This window comes from Corvus brachyrhynchos, unplaced genomic scaffold (genome assembly GCF_000691975.1).
Source record: "Corvus brachyrhynchos isolate BGI_N302 unplaced genomic scaffold, ASM69197v1 scaffold142, whole genome shotgun sequence".
NCBI classification, from domain to species: Eukaryota; Metazoa; Chordata; class Aves; order Passeriformes; family Corvidae; genus Corvus; species Corvus brachyrhynchos.
In genome coordinates, this window is record NW_008237226.1 from 1764538 (window position 1) to 1783007 (window position 18470).

Here is an 18470-nt window from a genome sequence, read left to right on the forward strand (position 1 = left end):
AATTTAATACTTTTAAGTTTGAGAACATGTGAAATTTGTCTTGAAACTGAAAACTGAAGAACAAGAAAGGAAAATAAAAATGGATTATGATTAAAATTATGAAGGCAAAAGAAAAAGAATTTTTGTCACACTTGTTGAGGTTTAAATTATCCTCTGAATAAGAATAAGTTTGTATAAATGTTGGTGTAACTAAACACAGCATACTGGCTAGTTGACTAGTTTCGTCTTGTCTGCTTTTTACAGTGACTTGATTCAGCCTTTCCAATTTTAAATGTTAGATCATTTAAAACTGAAAGCTTTGCTAGCATAATAATAAAGTAATATAGTGCTGAATAAGGATTACCCCCATTCAGAGGGAAATCAGACTAAGTGAATGCAGAGTTAATAATGCATAAAAATTCATTGTTTTATAATATGTCTAGATTATTTTTGCATTAGGATGAAATTAGAGTGTTCTCATAATAGGATGAAGTTTATACTTGAGTCTTGGACATGGATTTTGGGAATAAAAGGAGCCCTGATATAATATCAAGCTAAAAATAGTTGTGTTTAGGATTACAAAGAGAAACTGATGTTGGATGTTTTGAGTGCTTGTTTTTCTACAACTTCATTAAAATAGTTTAGAGAAGAGAAAAATAATTAGCTCATTTCTATGTGGAAAGGGTGGGGATTTTTGTTTTCTTTCCATTTTTAAGACTTTATGCCTAAGATCAGCAATCATGATTGTACTTCCACACTATATCTGAACGTTTTGTGTGTTCCTGTTGCTTTTACTGAACTTGAAATCCTCAAGGTGGATTCTGGTTCCTTGCTCTGTTGGTTTATACAAACCACTGTCCTGCTGTAGAGGACCACTAATTATCCATATAATTTATGTTTGTCCCATACTTTTGCTTTAGGTTTTCAGTCAAGACTCTGATTGACCGTTCCTGTTTTGAAACTATCGATGATACTTCCCCTGAATTTAATAATTTTGCAGCCATTCTGGAACAGATTCTAAGTCATCGACTGAAAGGTATGTTAATTAACTTCCTTACTGGTGATGATTTTGCCATGAGAATTTGTTTATACAAAACCAATGTACATCTGTACAAACTCCTTGATGCTGAATGAAAACATTGGCTTTCTTCGTGTGTCTGTCCTGTTGCTGTTATCTTCCTGATTTTTTGCATTACTGTGGAAAAGGGAAAGCAGCTACTTCTGTGAAACATGTTTCCAGTGATCTTGTTGGAAGCCTTCTGGGCTGGTAATTAAGCAAGTGGGTGTTGCCATGGTGCTGAGCTCTGTCTGCTTTTCTGCTTTATGATAAGACTGTGTCCTAAGAGTCTGAAAGACAATTATGTTATCTGCTTCAATAGAAGCTACAGAGTGTATCTGGTGCTGCTCCCATTTCTTTCTCCCTTCCTTGCTTTTGTTGCCTTGTTTTCCAGATACTGTGTTTAGGTCCTTTCATTCTATTGCCCCACCCCGTAGTGAAGTTGTTTTTTGCTACTGGAATGTCCTGGATTAAATTGCTTTTGAGAAAGGTCAGTTGTTGATTTTCTTCTTGTATCAAGTCAGATGTTCTAATTCAAAATAAAGTCTGTTTGCATTTTCCAGTTGTTCTAGGGGAAGCTGCCTTGCTTAGAGAACAGAGTGTGCCTTAGCAGTAGCAGTCACTAGAGGAAGACTTTGGAAGCATGTTCTCATTTCTCAGTTCTGTGTACAGTTTCTGAAATGATTTGAGGATTATGAAGAACATACTAATCATCTAAATATAGATGTGTAATATGACAATCTACTCATTTTCATACTTTTTAGCATTCATAACCAAACTTCGTGAACAATATTGTGTGTAGGCTGACATTTGAGTAGCACAATTACTACCTGCTGTGGTTCTGTCAGAGGAGGAAAAAAACGTGCAGTAGGGTAGAAACATAGGGTTTGTCACATTGTGACATTTTCGGTGTGATTACAGGTACTTAGCAGCTTGACTCTGCAGGGAAATTTTTCTCTTTTCTTCTTCTCCTCTAGCTTCAGCAATATTTATGCAAAAATCATTGTAAATTTTATTTTTTCGTCAACATTCTTTTGCTTCACTGTCTTTTTATTTAGGACAGGCAGTACAGAGAAGAAGCCTTGACAGGTTGGCAAATGGAATTTGCAAGTAAAAAATCATTTCAAGTAAGAAATAGAGAAATTCAAATAGCTAAATTTTTGTTCCAGTCTTCCCTTTGTAATTGCTAGTATGGTTTTCTAAGTTTGCAGAGTTAAATAAAATTATGGAAAAAGGCAGGGAGTTGTGGATTGTGTTGTGAAGGGGGAATATTTTGGTAATAAGCTAGTTGATGGCATGTAATTTTAAAAAAAAATTAAATAATAGAAATTGAGATAAGAAATGTACCATGACACTTCAAATCTGAAGAAGGTATATATTCTACAACTCAGGGCTTGAAAGAAATTGATCTTATTGATGGAACTGACTAATGTATTATGAACGCATACTTTGTGTCAGTAGGAGCCCAAAGCAGACTGGTAATTGCAGTGGGTTGTATAAAGTGTTTTGAAACTGGCAGAACATACTTGATCTGCTTGTCTATGGTAAGATAAATAGCTTCATTGTGTGAAAGTTGTCAGGATAATTCCATGGCAGTGTAGTTAAATGGATGATCCAGATTTGAGAGTTTAAGTGTATAGAATTTTACTTTCTTAAGGCCATGGCAAACAACAGTTCTTAATCTTTAGCTTCCTTTGGAAGTACTGGGTGAGGAAGGAAGAATAAAAAAAAAAAAAAGTACTTACTTTGTGTTATAAAGTATGAAGTTTACTTTTATTAGAAAACTTTTACTGATAACTCTTTTCTGACATAAAATTTAATGTATTTTGAAAGAGCAAAGCATAGTCTTGATGGAATATAGTGACTGTTTCTGCTTATTGATTTCATGCTTAGTTAGGATTCAGACAAAAAAACCAAAACCAAAATGGCAGGAAGAAGAATAGGTATTTTAAAGGGAAAAGAGTTCAACTACAGGGATTAGAGTTGTATGCTTTTTCTAAAACCATTGCAATTAAGAATTCTGTAATAGTAGTTCTCTAAGCCTCATTTTCCTAGATGTTGTGGAAAAAATGGTCATTGTAGCAACAGAAGCACCATGTAAAATGGATTTTTGATAGGTACCTGATCTGATGCTCCCAATAGCAAAAGGGTAATGAAATAGCATCCTTAATTTAACCACCATGAGTGGTTTTGTTGATTCAATTTTTTACATTCACTCTCATTGAAGAATTAAGTTTGGAAAATTTCTTAGAATGTCATCCAGTCCAACCTCTTGCTCAAAGTAGGTCTGTTACAGATTATTCATGACATTGTCCAGTTGTAATGGAAATCTCCATGATATTTCTTAAACTCAGTGCAGTTTGCTACAGATTTTTATTCTCCCCCTGCTGCCCAACTTTGACTTTGTTCTTAGCTTTCCTGGCTGTGGTCTTCATGGGGTCATGTAGTGAGCCAGGCCAAGAAGTCAAACAGGCAGAAAACCGTTGACTTTCCCCATGAATGCACTTTTTTAGCCCAGTTGCTCATATTCCTAAGAATATTTTAGATGTGGCTATTTGCTTAGTAGTAAAACAAGTTTGGCAGAAACAAACCAGCTCACACAACAGAGGTCTTCGAATGCTGCTTGAATATAGGTATCTGTTCATGTGATACAGAAGAGTTGGCATATATGGCACCAAAGTAGTTCTGAAAAAGGTAATACGCTATGGCACTAACTTACAGCTACATGTACGCTGATGCCAATAAGTAGCAGTTAGGAATAGGTCACTGTTGATAATAAAAGCAATCTGTATTGCCCTAAGGAAGAGAGAGTTTGAGCAAGCTGTATTAGCTGTTTTTAAGGGATTGCAAGCCACTGACTGCCTTATGCTCTAGAAAGTGGAGAGCTATTTCCCTGTACTGTGTAACGCTACATGTGCAGTATACCTGATACTTCCTACAGGTGCTGGATGTATTGAGCATGTGGAGTAGGCCAAAAAGTGTAATGAGGAGGATATAAAGCATGTGTTCTTCTTGTCATTAAAGTAAACTGTACAGCATCCCTGCTGGCAAGATATGATACTACTAGACAGAGCAGTTGAAAATCTTGAGAAGGGAGGAGAGAAGAAGTAACAGAAGAAAGGATGAGTGACTAATTACTCTTATTCCTTCTTAGAAATAAGCTTTTGCATGGTTTTACAGTACGGCACAGATTAAGTGTTACTCTGGGGGGATACAGAGACAATGTACTTGAAGGTCCAAATAAGACCCATAGTCCTAAAAGGGATTTTACGAATTTATGTACAAATGTGTATGTGTTTGATAATCTTTAAAGCAAGGTGAATCATTTCAGGTGCCATTTTTTTCTCATATAGTTGTTTGGAATTTTTTCCCTTCTTGACCATTCTGTACTGTGGAGATGAAGTAGTATCTTGCAGTCATCTGTGTGGTTTCTTGTTTTTGTTTCTGGCCACAGATTTTTCAGGTATATTTCCTGTAAGTGTCCTTTTTATCAGATCAGCTGAGTATATACGGTTAGTGCAGAAATGGTAGGACATCGAAAGTGTTCAGCAACAGTACTTGGGATTTGATCTCACGTATATCCAAGCTGATTTAAAACCTGAAGTAATTTCAAAGTGATGTGTATTTTATCTTTACTATATCACTAAGTTGCATTATATTCTGCCTTTTCCTGTCACTTTAAATTAGTGTTAAATGAGTTAGTACTGAAAAACGTGAATAACTATTGTAGATTTCTATGGCTATCATCTCAAACGTATCTCTGAAAACTAGACTCCTGGATGCATTTGCTGACTTACTATGTTTTCAGTGTAATATCCTTTATGCAGTGAAAATGTTTTATGTCCAAACAGCTAGCCAGTATGCATGTTTAGAAATAGTGTCAATGTGTAAATGTATTTAGTGCATCTTGCTTGTGACTTGTGTAGTTTTTGTATATCATGGTTACTGTGAGCATACCTGTCATCTGTACACTTACTTGCACTTATCACCATGAGGACACAAAACAGTATGCTGTACTGTGCTATTTTGACACTTCCACAATTTTGTGTGCCTATTTTACTGTATGTTTAGGAGGCGTTATAAACATGTCAAAAGCTTCTGCTAGGGTTGTCCATGGAAGCTGCTTTTCTCTATCCAATCTATGTTACTCCTACATTTTAGGAGCTCTTTGAGTAAGTGAAATGCAGCTTGTAATGCTCTTTTTTCTGAGAGAAACAAGTCTGCTGGATTAAATAATTAAGGTAATGGTGGTATAATGGAAGTGAAAAAGGTAGGTTAAGGATATAAGAACTAAAGGCACTACTATCATAAAAAAGATAAAATAAACATAAAGCTGTGGTAGCCCTTTATTTGGTGCAATAATGCTATTAGCAGAATAGCTTCTATTACTAGATTTAGTATCTTTACACACATAGTGATCCATATCGGGTTTTTGCTAAGAAGAAACAGGAGAGCTCTTGTGTAATTTGTGGTTTAGTTCATTTTTCTTGTATGGAGAAAAATTGTAAATGAATTTATAATTGTCTTGGAGGACTGAGTTTATGAACTACTGTAAATATTTAATGACTCATTCTGTAGGCTTGAAATAAGAGTAGGTATCTCCAGAATTCCTCAAAGGACTATACTGTCAGTTTATTACCAGCAAGTAGTACTAAAACTTACTTTTTGTCAGATAGAAAAATTTGCTGAAAACAAAATAATGTAGGTCCTAGTCATTACTTCTTGCAACTGTGGAACTTTGTAAATTAAATTGGACTGTGATTGAGTAGGGATCAAACTGTTTAATCTTATTTGTGAAGAATTTCTTGGGCATGAAAAGGATCTGCAATAACTGTGGATGTTTGTATCTAGTTGTCAGAACAGAAATGGGTTGATAGAAGTAGGTGTGCAGCAGTATGCAAAAATGTGGTGAAAGTAAAAAAAAAAAAAATCACAGCATTGTTTCTATTTGCTTTGCGGCTCTGTAGACAAGGATGGAATTAATTTGAACAATGTTTACTATTTCACATGCAGCTTCCGTGCTTACCTAACAGTTTTGTTTGGCTGACAAAACTAACATCATTTCTGTTGGAATAGCTGTCAGCTTCTGCATCTTCAGATGACATATGAACTTCATGGCAAAGACCACATGCTCTTTGTCCTTTGCACCTCCTGAGAAACTTCCTCTTTCCTTAAGAAGTACTTTGACACAATGTAAGTTCTGTACTAAAATTAGCTTTCAAATTTATTAAGACCTTTAAAATGTAGATATGTATTTGAAATTGTAAAACAGCCCAGGTTGGAAGGGTCCTTGAAAGATCATCTGGCCCAATCATTTGTGGGAAGGGGAGTCTAGATGACAATATCTGGCACCCTGTCCAATCACATCTTGAAACCCTCCAGCAATGGAAACTCTACCACATCACTGGTGATGTCATTCCAGTGAATTTTGGTTCTTATTGTAAAAAATTTCTTTCTTGGGATGAAACCTTTCCCAGTGGAACTTGTACGTGTTGCCTTTTGTCTTCTGTGTGGCTCCTTGTAAAGGAGCCTTCACCCTCACTGGAATACTGTGATGAGCTCCCCCATTGAGTCTTCTCTTCCCTAGAGAGAAAAAAAACCTGAGTCTTTACTCATGGGACAGGTTCAACAGCTCTTTGAACATCTTTTTGACCTTCCTTTGGACCTTCTCCAATCCAACCCTGTCCTTGAATTGTAGAGACCAGAACTGGACACAGTACTGCAGCGCAGCCTGACAAGTGCTGAGTAGTGGGAGCTATTTCATTCCTCATTCTTGAGGGTTCTCATGGGTGTGTGCATTGAGTGCTTTGAGGACCAAACAGAATTTCACATGCTGAAAGCTTTTAAAATTTTAGTGAATATACAGTTTAATATCCTATTTAGTGTTTCTTAAAATACATCTCACTATTCTCAGTCTTTTACAGTATTTTTCTGTGTATAGATAGGTTTAGAAAGTTTTTCTTGAGAAATTATGAGAGTGTGGGCAAGGTTTAAAGTTGTATAGACAGACTAGTGAAATATAGGAGACCTTGGTTCACAAAAGATGCTGAGCTGGCTGTGAGTTTCAAGTGAAGAAAATTCCTACTGAAGTCTGAAATCAGTTGTACCTTCTCACAGAGCTGAAACGAGATGGGAGCCCACTGTAATGTCAGAGTATGTTGAAGTACGGCCAGCTGGCTTTGTTGATCAGTGTAAGCCAAGTAAGTGCTGTATGCTGTGTTGTAAAGGTATTTCCTGTCTTAAATGACCATGTCTTTTTCAGGTGTTCATTTGTAAAAGGAATTTCCTTGCATTAGCAGCTTCAGAAAACTGGTGTGAAACTTATTTTTTGCTGAATATATTCTGCCCTTAAGATAGTTTGAGAAAAGCCGCAAAAGTTAATATATCATATGCTTGCCTTTATTAGTTGGAACTGGAATTGATGATTCAAAGTCATCTTCACACTCTAGCTGCATTTAATTTTGTAGGTACAGTTCCTAGGGCAGAAATGTTTTTGATTTGGTGAAGAATATGAAAAATATCTCTAGCTTTTTGTGTTGATAAAATGCTGTTGAATTTTTGTTGCTGTCCACTAAACTTGGCTTTTCAACAAAGATAGTAAGTTTGTAAAAGCACTTACCTTGTGGAAATTCTTTTATTTTAGTCCTTAGGGCTGAGCAGGTCCAAAAATATGGTAACTGTGGCACCTTGGAATTTTATTTTTTCTTTAGCGTATTGGGTATTATATATTAATTCTTCCTGCTTGGGGTTGTTTTTTTTGTGTTGTTTTTGTTTTGGGGGTTTTTTTTGTTTTTGTTTTTTTAAGTCTTCTATCATGCTTTGAATTTAATAAATATATCTGTGGTGAAGTAAGCAGATGGACCACAATGTCAAGTTACATGCACCCTCTAGGGGAAGAAGAACCTGCCACTTGAATTTCTTCAGATCCCAGGGGACAGATCTTTGACACTACTTTGGCTGTGCTTGAAGCTAAGTCTGGTCATGTCAGATAAAAATGCATTTTTTGGATTTTATTTTCAGTATGTATGATTTGTAGTATCACTGTAGTATATTCTTTCTTGAAATCTAAGCTTTCTACAGAAAAAGAGTTAGAAGTCTTTCTGATACGTTAGTAAAGCTTCGTAAGTGCAACTCAAGACTTGAAGTGAGATAAAATTAGCTTAAAAATAAGATCTCATTTTATATGGAGACAAGGTTTTGCCAGCAATGCTGGCAGTCACCAGGGGGCAATGTTAACCATTCTTGTTCCATACCTGTTTGCAGGTATGTCCAAAGTGAGAAGAGTGTGCTGTTCACTCTGAAAAATGGGGTTGAACTGTTGTTCCTCTGATAAAATTTATTTTCTGTGAAGATGTTGCAAGTGCTATGTAGGTTTGCCTTTCATTTTCTAAGTGCAATACATTCCAAACTGGAAAAAATGTGAAGGATTTTGGTTGTAGTTCCAGAAGGGGTAATGATCTGCTCAATTAATTTCGCTCAGCTTCTGAAGGAATACTCTGTATACTCAAAAGAAATTGGGACTGCGAAACTTTTTTGTTTATGCATCAGCTTCTCTTCAAATGAAAGCACATTCTGAAAAATTCCAGTCTGCTCCTAAAATAAAGATAACACTACCACAGCAAAGTGGTATTTTATATTTTTACTTATATAATTTTTTTAAAGAACAAAACTCTCTCGACTGTATTAGTGAAATGTATCTACTACCTATAGAAATAGTGTAAATACTTCTTGCCTCATATATTTAAATCACAAGTTTATGCTCTGTTGTGATTGAAGAGTTCTGTGAAGGACTCTTGAGTATTATTTTATCATAATAACAAGAAAGAACCCAAGAAAACACACATAAATATACAAAGCCCCGAACTTCTCTTTGTGCATCACTTTCAAACCAGGGTGACCTGCATAATGCAAGTTTTTTTACATCTGTCAGTTTTCAGTAGGAATTCATGGACTTGTTTGTATAAAATCCTTTCAGTAAAGGCAGCATATCGGGGAGTATTTAATTACGTTTATTTCCGATAAGCAGAGAAGGAGGTTCATAAGTCTTTGTGTATCTTGTATTTTGATTTAAGGTCAGATCACCTGGTTCGGCTATGAAAGTCCTCGTAGTTTCTGGGACTACATTCGCGTAGCTTGCCGAAAAGTCTCTCACAATTGCATCTGCAGTATTGAGAACATGGAGAATGTCGGTTCTTCTAGAGCTAAGGTAGGGAAGAGAAAGGCTAAAGTGACTTTTTTATTACATTGCTGTGACATTTCTGTACCTGAAAAAAACCCATAGTACTTAGCTTACTCTACATATTTTTTCATTGTTTGAAATATTTTTTTTGTATGTTCCTAGGAAATACTTGCTTTTAAAACACTCCACTTTTAAATCGGAATGTGTTTCCTTTAAAATTTGTTACTCAGTAGAAAAAAATCTCTATTCAGGGATTGTGTTATATTATAAAATGATTGTCCTCACATTTTTTACCTTACATAATTTTTTGAAAACACAGTATGTTAAGGGAAATTAAGTTCTTGTGGACATGTGTAAGAAATACTAAAATTGTAGAAATGGGGTGATTTTTTTCCTTCCCTTTCTAATAATTTTACTTCATATAGAATTTATGCACTAATAGAATAGGTGTGATCAGCTCTTAAGATTTATTTTAAAGGTCTTTCTGAATTCTGAGATTTTAATAGATATGAATATTTAAATTCAGTAGATAATAAGATGCAAGGTTGTTTTCTGAAATATTCTTCTAAATAAATTAAAACTTTCTTTTACTCTGTCGAATACTTCATGCCAAATAGTAGACAGAGAACCTAATTTGTGCAGTGAGTGTGGAGAATGGCGTTCACTTTTTTAGGGGAGTATTTTGTATGTCTGGATCTGAAAAGATGGAGAGCATGTTGACACAAATACCCATCAGTTTAACTGATGGTCCAAATAAGTGTCCTCCTCAGCCTGGAAGCTGTCAGCAAGGGTTTGCCTGTGCTAGTTGGCTCTGCTTTCACTGGAGGTGTGTAGGCTTTAGTCCAAAGCTAAGCAGCATCATCAGTTTGATGGTTTCAGTCATGTTCTAAATAAATGCAACATAAGGGCAGCTATCCAGGTAAATGTCCTTTTAATTTTAGTGCACTCTATGTTAACTTTTTTGCTGTGCTATTGATATTTATGAAAGCAATTTTATTTAGTATTTCATAGAATCTTGGAATGGTTTGGGTTGGAAGGGATCTTGAAGACCATCTAGTTCCAACTCCCTTGCCATGTGCAGAGACATCTTCCTACTCTCTTCTAGCTTGAAGCTACTCCCCCTTGTCCTGTCACTACATGCTCTTGTAAAAAGTCTCTCTCCATCTTTCTTGTTGGCTCCCTAGAGGTGCTGGAAGGCCACAGTTAGGTCACCCTGAAGTAGGATTATAGTCTACTACTGGTTCTGGTAGAATGTCTGTAGTGATATGCCAATAAGCACTAAATATATTAAGCATAAAGACATTTTACTACTTATATAACTGTTTGTAAGTTTATATGGGTTACAAGACTTGGTGTTCTCAAACAGACAGTCATAACTGTGGCAGCCATGTCTCCCCCTTGTAAACTACAATCCTGTGCACTAGACCTGCAAACACAGCACAGCATGCTTTCCTAAGGGTTTTTAAAGTTATTGCTGTTTTCTATGGAACTGTTCGAGTGAAGTTTTGCTTTTGGACTCTGCAAGATTTAGGCCTCTTGGATTTGATTTTGTGTCTGTATTTTATGTGCACCTTCTATAATGATGTTGTTAGTAAGGGGAAAAAACATTGCACAACTCATTTTTTATATAAATCCCACAAATATTTGAATGAACACAGAGAATCACTTTGAGGGAAGTTACTATTGCTTTACAGTGGAACCAACTGGATACTTCCAATACCACTGACTTTAAAGTGAAAAGCTCTCTGCCCCTGATCTTCTGCCTCTCACATACATGAGCATTTCAAAAGGCTGGAGCATACTGATGCCTTTTCCTGGTCTTAAAATCAAGAATCAAACATGGTTAGAAGGGAAAAAGGGGTTTTACCTCAGTATTTATTTTAGGGATCCTTAGGTGCACTACATCCAGATGGAATGCACCCCAGTGCACACTACAATGCACACCCACAAAAGATCTGGTATATCATTATAGGTCTTACTAATTAGCATTATCTATCAAAAATTCCCCAGTGGGAGGCTCGAGTGAGCCCTCCCTCCCCAAGGAACCTTCCCCTGAATGGTTCTGTCTTGGTTTACAAAATGTGTTCTGGAGAGGACCTTGGTGTCTGGGGCTTTCTGATCTCTTAACTACGAGGCTTCTAAGATGTTTAGTCTCCTAGCTTGACAAATAAATATAAGAATGTAGGCCAAAAAGCACTAAGACTACAAAAAGTTATAAAAAGGTATATAAAAGGGGTATAAAAGAAAAGGCAAAAAAATCATCATGGCATCATATAAGTAAAAATCCGTCTACCCCCTCCTTAAAATTTTGGAGAACTTTACTTCACAGTAGACTTCGTGTCCTTGTAAGAATGGATTTTCTATTTTCGTTACTGCTATAATGAAGTACATCCTAGCAACCATTTCTGTTTAGTGGTAGTTTTGTTAATCTGTCATTTACTCAGGTAAACCAATGGTATTAGTTTTCAGATTATAAAACTGTTTCTTTCTATAATGCTTAAATATTTGATACCTGTTTTGTCTTGCAGGGTCGAGCATGGATCAGAGTAGCACTTATGGAAAAACATTTGTCTGAATACATTTCCACAGCTCTGAGAGACTTCAAAACAACCAGGTCTATAAGAATTTTATTTTTGCAATATTTTAGTAAATTTTAAGTGAGGGGCTTATGTTTGGAAGTGAATACTTGATTTGTATAGTAAAGGATGGCATTAATAAAACAAAGACCTGTAACCTAGTAAAGGATATCTAGAGTTGGTATCAATTGGTTTTTGCATGGGTAAGACTGCAAAATTGAAGATCTTTTTGTGATTTTAAAAATGTAGAAACTAGCCTGGAATTCTTGAAAAGTCAGAAGTGAAGAAAACCTCTCTAAAGCAGGAATTAAATATGAAATTGTGGTGTAGTAAGGATAGACTCCTTTCAAAATTAGATATGCTTGATAGAAAGCATAAGGACTCAGTAAAAAAAAAAAATTTATAGTAACTTTTTCTGAAGAAAAAAGAAAGAGACTTCCAGGAACCTCATGAGAAATCTAGAATAGCAGAATTAAGGATCAGGCATAGCTAGTATTCTTGATAGAATAAGAAAAATGGGTATCAGATTTTTGTTGTAACTTCTAATGATAAAAACAGGGACAAGAATATGCTTTTTGATAGAAAAGACTGGCAGTTTTGGGCTGGTTTTAGATAATGTGATTATTAGATGATATTTTATCTTGTAACAAGTACATCTTAAAAAGACTTTTGATGAAGTTGTGTGAATACAAGTGAATCTGTAACGTGGTACTTCAGCGCTCTGAAAGTTTAGATATACTGAATGGGCTTTTAAAACAGTAAGAATTTTCTCTGTAAGGACTTCTGTTTATTTAGAGTATTGTTTTAATACTGTTTGTCCAGAGATTTCCATATATTTTGCCAGTATTAAGCTGACTTTGAAACACAACTAGGTAAACATCCCATTTCATTGCAGTTTCAAAACCTGTTCTCTTATTTCACCCAGTTTTGCTTGCATTCATAGTAGACAAGAAGCACATAATCCAAAGAAAATCTGCAAAAGATTTACTCACGCTGCCTCAAACTGAAAAGTCACATGGGTTTTTGAGGGGGACATGAAGAAAAGTAGGGTCACAAACTATGTAGTTAAGTAGTACATTCTTTGTCCCTGTTCTGGTAGTGTAGTTTTTTTAGTGGATAACAATGGTCTTATTTGATTAGCAGTTTCAAATTCATTTATTTGAACATGTTAATGTTTAATATATTTGAATATTCTTTCAGTGGTATAGCTTTTGGAAACAACCTCTCTTGCATTCCAAACATAGTAAGTGCAAAGTTTCTTTTGAAGTAATATTTTAAATACATCTAATGGAAATAAAAATTACACTTTCAGGTTTTGGTTGTGTTGATTTCAAAGCCACTAGCAACAATGGACATATTTTCTTTTCCCATGTAGGATTTCAGATACCTAATAACTGACCTAATTTTTTGGGTGATGCTTTGCATCATTTATTTAGCATTTTAAATTATATATTTTGCTGTATCCATATTTAATAATTATTTGTATAAAATAGAAATTTCTTGTGTTACAGATGTGTATGTAGAATATGAGATTATCTGTGATGCTGATAGCTCTTTTTAAACCTTACTGTTGTGTTTAGTTAGTAAAATTAGTACTTTAATGAGGCAGCACATTCTTAGCGCTGGATGTGCATATTACACTTGGAGAAGGGGTTGGATTAAGCATGGACACAATTATTTTTCTAAAGAATTGGTCAGACACTTAAGTTAGAGCAGACTTTTGTGTTGTGAGATGTCAAGTGTATAGCACTGAATGAAGATTTGTGGGTTTTCTGAGGGGACTGTTGTTTTGGCTGGATTACTGCAGCTGTCTAAAGTAACACTGGCACTGCCAGGCTAACTTCTGCATCTCACCATTGAAGGTGTGCCGTGTCCTTTCTGTGTGATTTCTTCCTATGCACTATTTTACAAGAACAGAGTGCAGATTGGTACCTGGCAGTGATTTTACAAATGCCAGTGAAATGGATGGTAATCTGCATGTACTGGGGGCACTGCTGTTTGTTCGCAAACAAGAGTCACTGTGCTGAATCAGACAGAGGGGTCCATCTAGCTCAGCATTCTGACTCAGCCAGTGGCTGGTTTAGCCTCCGAGTGCCCTTCCTGAAGTCAGAGAGTAGAGAGCTGAGTTTGTACTTTCTAGCCTCAGTATCAGGACTGTAATCTCTTAGATTCTATCTCTAATTCTCTTAGATTAGTCTCCTGAGAGGAGGTCTTACAGATTTCTTCTTTCTACTGAGAACGTCCAAGATCTTGGACAACTCATCTCCTTATAGCAAATGGCTGTCTGTTACAAAACTGCAAAAGTGGGACTTCTCACAGCATGTGTTAGAACACAGTTCAATTTCTGAAGCTGTGCCACAAAACATGTCTTTTCTGTATGTTCACCATGCACCAACTGGAGCTCTCTCTGAATAATCCAGAAGCTTTCATGCAGTTCTTAAAGCAGATGGAGCTTTTGGTAGGGCAGTATTGCTGTATTTGTCTGAAATATAGGTTGTATCCAGTAATCCGGTGCCTTCTTGCACTCATCCGTTGCTAGAATGTAAAGGTGAGCTGTACATCTCAGTTCTTAGTAAGTGACATTTCAACCTTGCCTTTGGTACTGAACACCTCTTGGTTTCCCTCTTGTCACATGTAATTCTCAGGTAAATTCTGGTGACCTTTCAGCATGCATCTTCCCAGCATGCAATATTTTAAGAAAAGGTAAACTACCTGAAAAATAGCTGGTTTGTGAAAATATTTTTTTTAATGATCAACTACTAAGAATGAAAATTGAATGTTGAACTTTAAAAGTATAATTGTGAGAGAGAACTTCTTTTCATGTGATGGAATCATTATTTCCTTATGTACGTGACACAAATTCTTCCTTTTAGAGGTAAAGTATAACATACCTCCATAATTTTCTTTGCATTTTATCCATCCTGTTCTCCTATTTCATAGGACTAATGAAAATTCTTTTTGCTTGTGTCTAAACTCTTCTGTGCTTTAAGATTGTGGTGTTTTGTGCTATTCAGTCTATTAGTTTGCTATATTTGAAATGAAATATGAATGCCTCTGGGGTTCATGAATTGTTTTTGTTTAAACTGGATTTCTTCAGTTTTCTGTTAAATATGAAAAACATTATTATTTGAGAGAAAGTGGTATTAGCTGAACTAATTTTCTTTTTTTATTGAAGGAGGTTTTATGAAGATGGAGCAATTGTTCTTGGTGAAGAAGCAAATATGCTTGCTGGTATGCTGTTGGGACTCAATGCAATTGATTTCAGGTACTGTATTTACATGATTCATAACAAAATACTTAGGAAAATTATAGATTATAAATCAATGTATTATGGAAAATATTCTTAAATTCCCATGGTAGTTTGAAAGACAAAACTTAAGTTGAGGCGAAGAAAGAAGGAGAGAGATCTTGAATGGCTTTTCTAGGTAAGAACAAAGTTATGCTTTTATATAACTGCGTGATTATGTGGTAGTTTTTTCAGGTATCAAAATCCTAAAAGCAATCAGAAGTATAATTGCAGAAGATATTTCAAACCTACTAAATGAAGCTTATAGACAGGAAATCTTTTAAAGTTCGTTTTAAATTGTAAGGAAAACTGTGCAATTAAGTACTTGGTTATGCCCTGGTACTCAAGGACAGCCTTGTAACTGCATATGTAGAAGGTAATCTTTAAATTAATCACTTCTAAATTTTAAAAACTTAACCTACAAATGACCATTTAATATCAGTTTGTGTTATAATTACCTGCAGCTGAACTGCTTATGTTAATTGACCTTTGCAATTTTTAGCCAGGTTTTTGTGGGCTTTCCCATATGATTAATTCTGTGTTTTGAGGTAACAAAGGTGCAAGCACACCCTAGGTAAGAAAGAAACCCAACGTGGTGTGTCTATATATGTGTATATATCTTAAAAAAGCCCCATCAACAATGTGTAAAGATTACAGACAGTGCCTGTAAAATGATCGAACCTGGCTGATGCAAGACCTTGTTAATACGTGGGGTTGGGCCAATTTAGCCTCAGGCAGAGCCACTGGCGGAGAGTTTCATAATCCAGCAGAAGGAAAAGGAGACTGATACTGCTGTTCTCCATTCTTCTGTCAATTCACTGTTAGTATTTGCCTTGCAGTAGCATTAGTGCTTGTCACAAACCAAGATAGGAGGTAAACTGGCAGAAAACAGAACAGTAGCCTTGCTGCATGCACTGAGTCATTGACCATTGCCAAAAGGCCCTTCGGAGATTTACTCCTGTTTATGTACCTCTATGCCAGGCTTGTTGGACCCTTCTATGAATGACAAAACATACCCATTGAAAAGATGGATAGTTCTTTTGTAGTTAGCTAGTTGACAGAAGCATCCCTATTAGTGGCAGAGATGATGGGAGCATAAGGATTAGAGAAGAAAAGGAGCAAATAGGAATGAGCAATGCTTGCCCTTTCTGGTGGTAAAGAGCATTTAGTTCAGCTGCCTGGGGAACTGCAACTGGGTGGGGAAAGAAAAAAAAAAGAGAAAACAACCTAAAAATGCAGGTCTTGATGGCTCCTGAACCATCATGGAGTCAGATAAATGCCTATACCACTGTAAGGAGGGGACTGTCCTGTTTCATTTTTAAAAAAGGGAAACAATGGGAAGGGAGAGATTGAAAACACAGGATAGCTTTTTTTCCCTGCATTTTGTCATTAGATTGGCTTAACTACATCCTTAACATATGTTCTGGAAGAATAGAAGTGTGCTGCAGGATGATAAGAGTGCTAGCCTTGTGTACAGCAAAATTCAAATCTTACCAGATTTTATTAGTTTAAGCATTACATAATCTGAAATTAAACTGCTTCTGTATTAGCCTTGTACTTGGAAGGACTACAGCTATACATGAATAAGCATTGCAAGATTAGGTCTGCAGTATGTAAATCCTCTCATAAATAATCATCGACTGTTTGTCTCACAAAAGCCTCAGTGGCACAAACTAGGGTATGAGAGCTTAGTTGTATGACTGTACTTGTTCTTTCTTTGTTCTCTGATTTCTAATATAAAGGAATCTCTTAATGGTATTCAGAGTAATGATTGGCTCTTGAAGACATGTAAATTTTGTCAATGAGCTTTTAAGAGTCTAGGAATTTTCTGTGCAAAATGGGAACAGGAGCGTTTTTATTGTGCCACATATCACAGAATGTTCAGGTTGGTAGGGACCACAGTGGGTTATCTGATCCAGACACCCTATTCATGTAGGGTTATCCTAGAGCACATGGCTCTAGGATTGTGTCCAGATGATTCTTGACTATCTCCAGTGAGGGGGAATTCACAACCTCTCTGGACAATCTGTTCCTGTGTGTGGTCACCTGCACAGTAAAGAAGTTCTTCCTCATATTCAGGTGGAACTTCCTGTGCATCAGTTTCTGCCCTTTGCCCCTTGTACTATTGCTTGGCCCCACTGGGCAGAGCCATCATAGTATTGTGATTTGAATGGCTGAGAAGCCGTAGCATGTTACATATGAGATTTTTTTTCAGTTCAGTGTCTCTTCTAAATATTGACTACCTTATCTATATGGAGCTGTAAGAAAGACTTTGGGCTGGAGATGAGAGAGCTTGTGTGAGAACATAATTTGATTTTTTTTTCTCCCCTCACAGCAATATGGAATTAGATAATTGTGGTCTTGCAGGGGTGCTTTTTTGTTTTCTTTGGTATTCATTTCTTTGGGAATAAAATGCAAAAACCCTTTAAATGTACTTCCCAAATAGCACTTAATTTACTGCATTGTCAAAAATGGCACTTTGCAATTCAGTTAGCAAAAGCTGGGACTTACTAGAATCTATTTTTCAGTAATAGAGATAGGAGGAGTGAGGAATATGAGCCTTGTGGAAGCATGATAATTTTGTTACTTCTGTGATAATTAAACATGGTCAAAATGCAAGAATTTATATCCAGTACAAAAAAGAATACAGTGTAAATGAAAGCTTTATAAAGCTACAGCCTTTTAAGAACATTTTCCAAAAGTTAGGTTCATTTATATTCCTCAGTTTCCTGCAGCCCAGCACCTGTAAGTGTCTGAAAGGAGAAAGACCCTGAAATATTTTTGAGTAAATTATTTTTTACTTAGTAGAATGGTTACATATGCACTCTGCAAACCCTTTAAATGATGTTAAATGTGGAAAATTCCAAGCTTGTCCATAATTCTTCTGTTTTTGTTGCTTCAGTTAACTTTCCTGTTACTCTCTTGACATCTTTCTGTATTTTTCAGAATAAAAGCAAATATTTAAAAATTAGGGTTTATAACATGAAAAAATTATGAAAAATGAAGTTTCAGGTTGGTAATATTCAACTGTCACTGCCATATAATTTTCTTGTAATGAACTTATCACTGTTCCTCTGTTTTATCAGTTTTTGTCTCAAGGGTGAGGGATTGGATGGAAGCTATCCAGCTGTCATAGATTATACACCGTACTTGAAGTTCACCCAAAGGTATTTTTAGCTTTACTCTGCATTTTAAAATTTTATTTCATTGGCAAAATTTTACTTTTTATTGGGCTTCTTACTTTTCATTTCATATGCAGAATGATATTTATCTCTGAGTACAAACCTGTACACTCAGCTACCTTGCTCTTCCAGACTGTTGGAATTGTTACATGACTCATCAAATGTGAGTCATGCTAACTTTGTTTCCTTGGTTCAGAATTACAGTTCAGCA

General features: G+C 35.9%; 1 protein-coding gene across 5 annotated transcripts in view; it reads left to right on the plus strand.

Annotated features, from left to right (window-relative positions):
• The first annotated feature begins 894 nt into the window (after positions 1-894).
• RUNDC3B (RUN domain containing 3B) overlaps positions 895-18470 on the plus strand; it is a 42046-nt gene continuing 24470 nt past the window's right edge. The window contains exons 1-7 of one of the 5 annotated variants that reach the window (XR_001860288.1): positions 948-1015; positions 6113-6229; positions 7154-7236; positions 9109-9242; positions 11744-11829; positions 14967-15056; positions 18164-18244. Coding sequence is in view for 4 of the 5 variants with exons in the window: in XM_017729240.1 (XP_017584729.1) it covers positions 7182-7236; positions 9109-9242; positions 11744-11829; positions 14967-15056; positions 18164-18244 (446 nt within the window). In the remaining variant the exon portion in view is untranslated. Of the gene's footprint in view, positions 1016-6112; positions 6230-7139; positions 7237-9108; positions 9243-11743; positions 11830-14966; positions 15057-18163; positions 18245-18470 lie in introns of those variants that run through there. The other 4 variants (XM_017729240.1, XM_017729242.1, XM_008629890.2 and 1 more) reach the window with 4 other exon arrangements.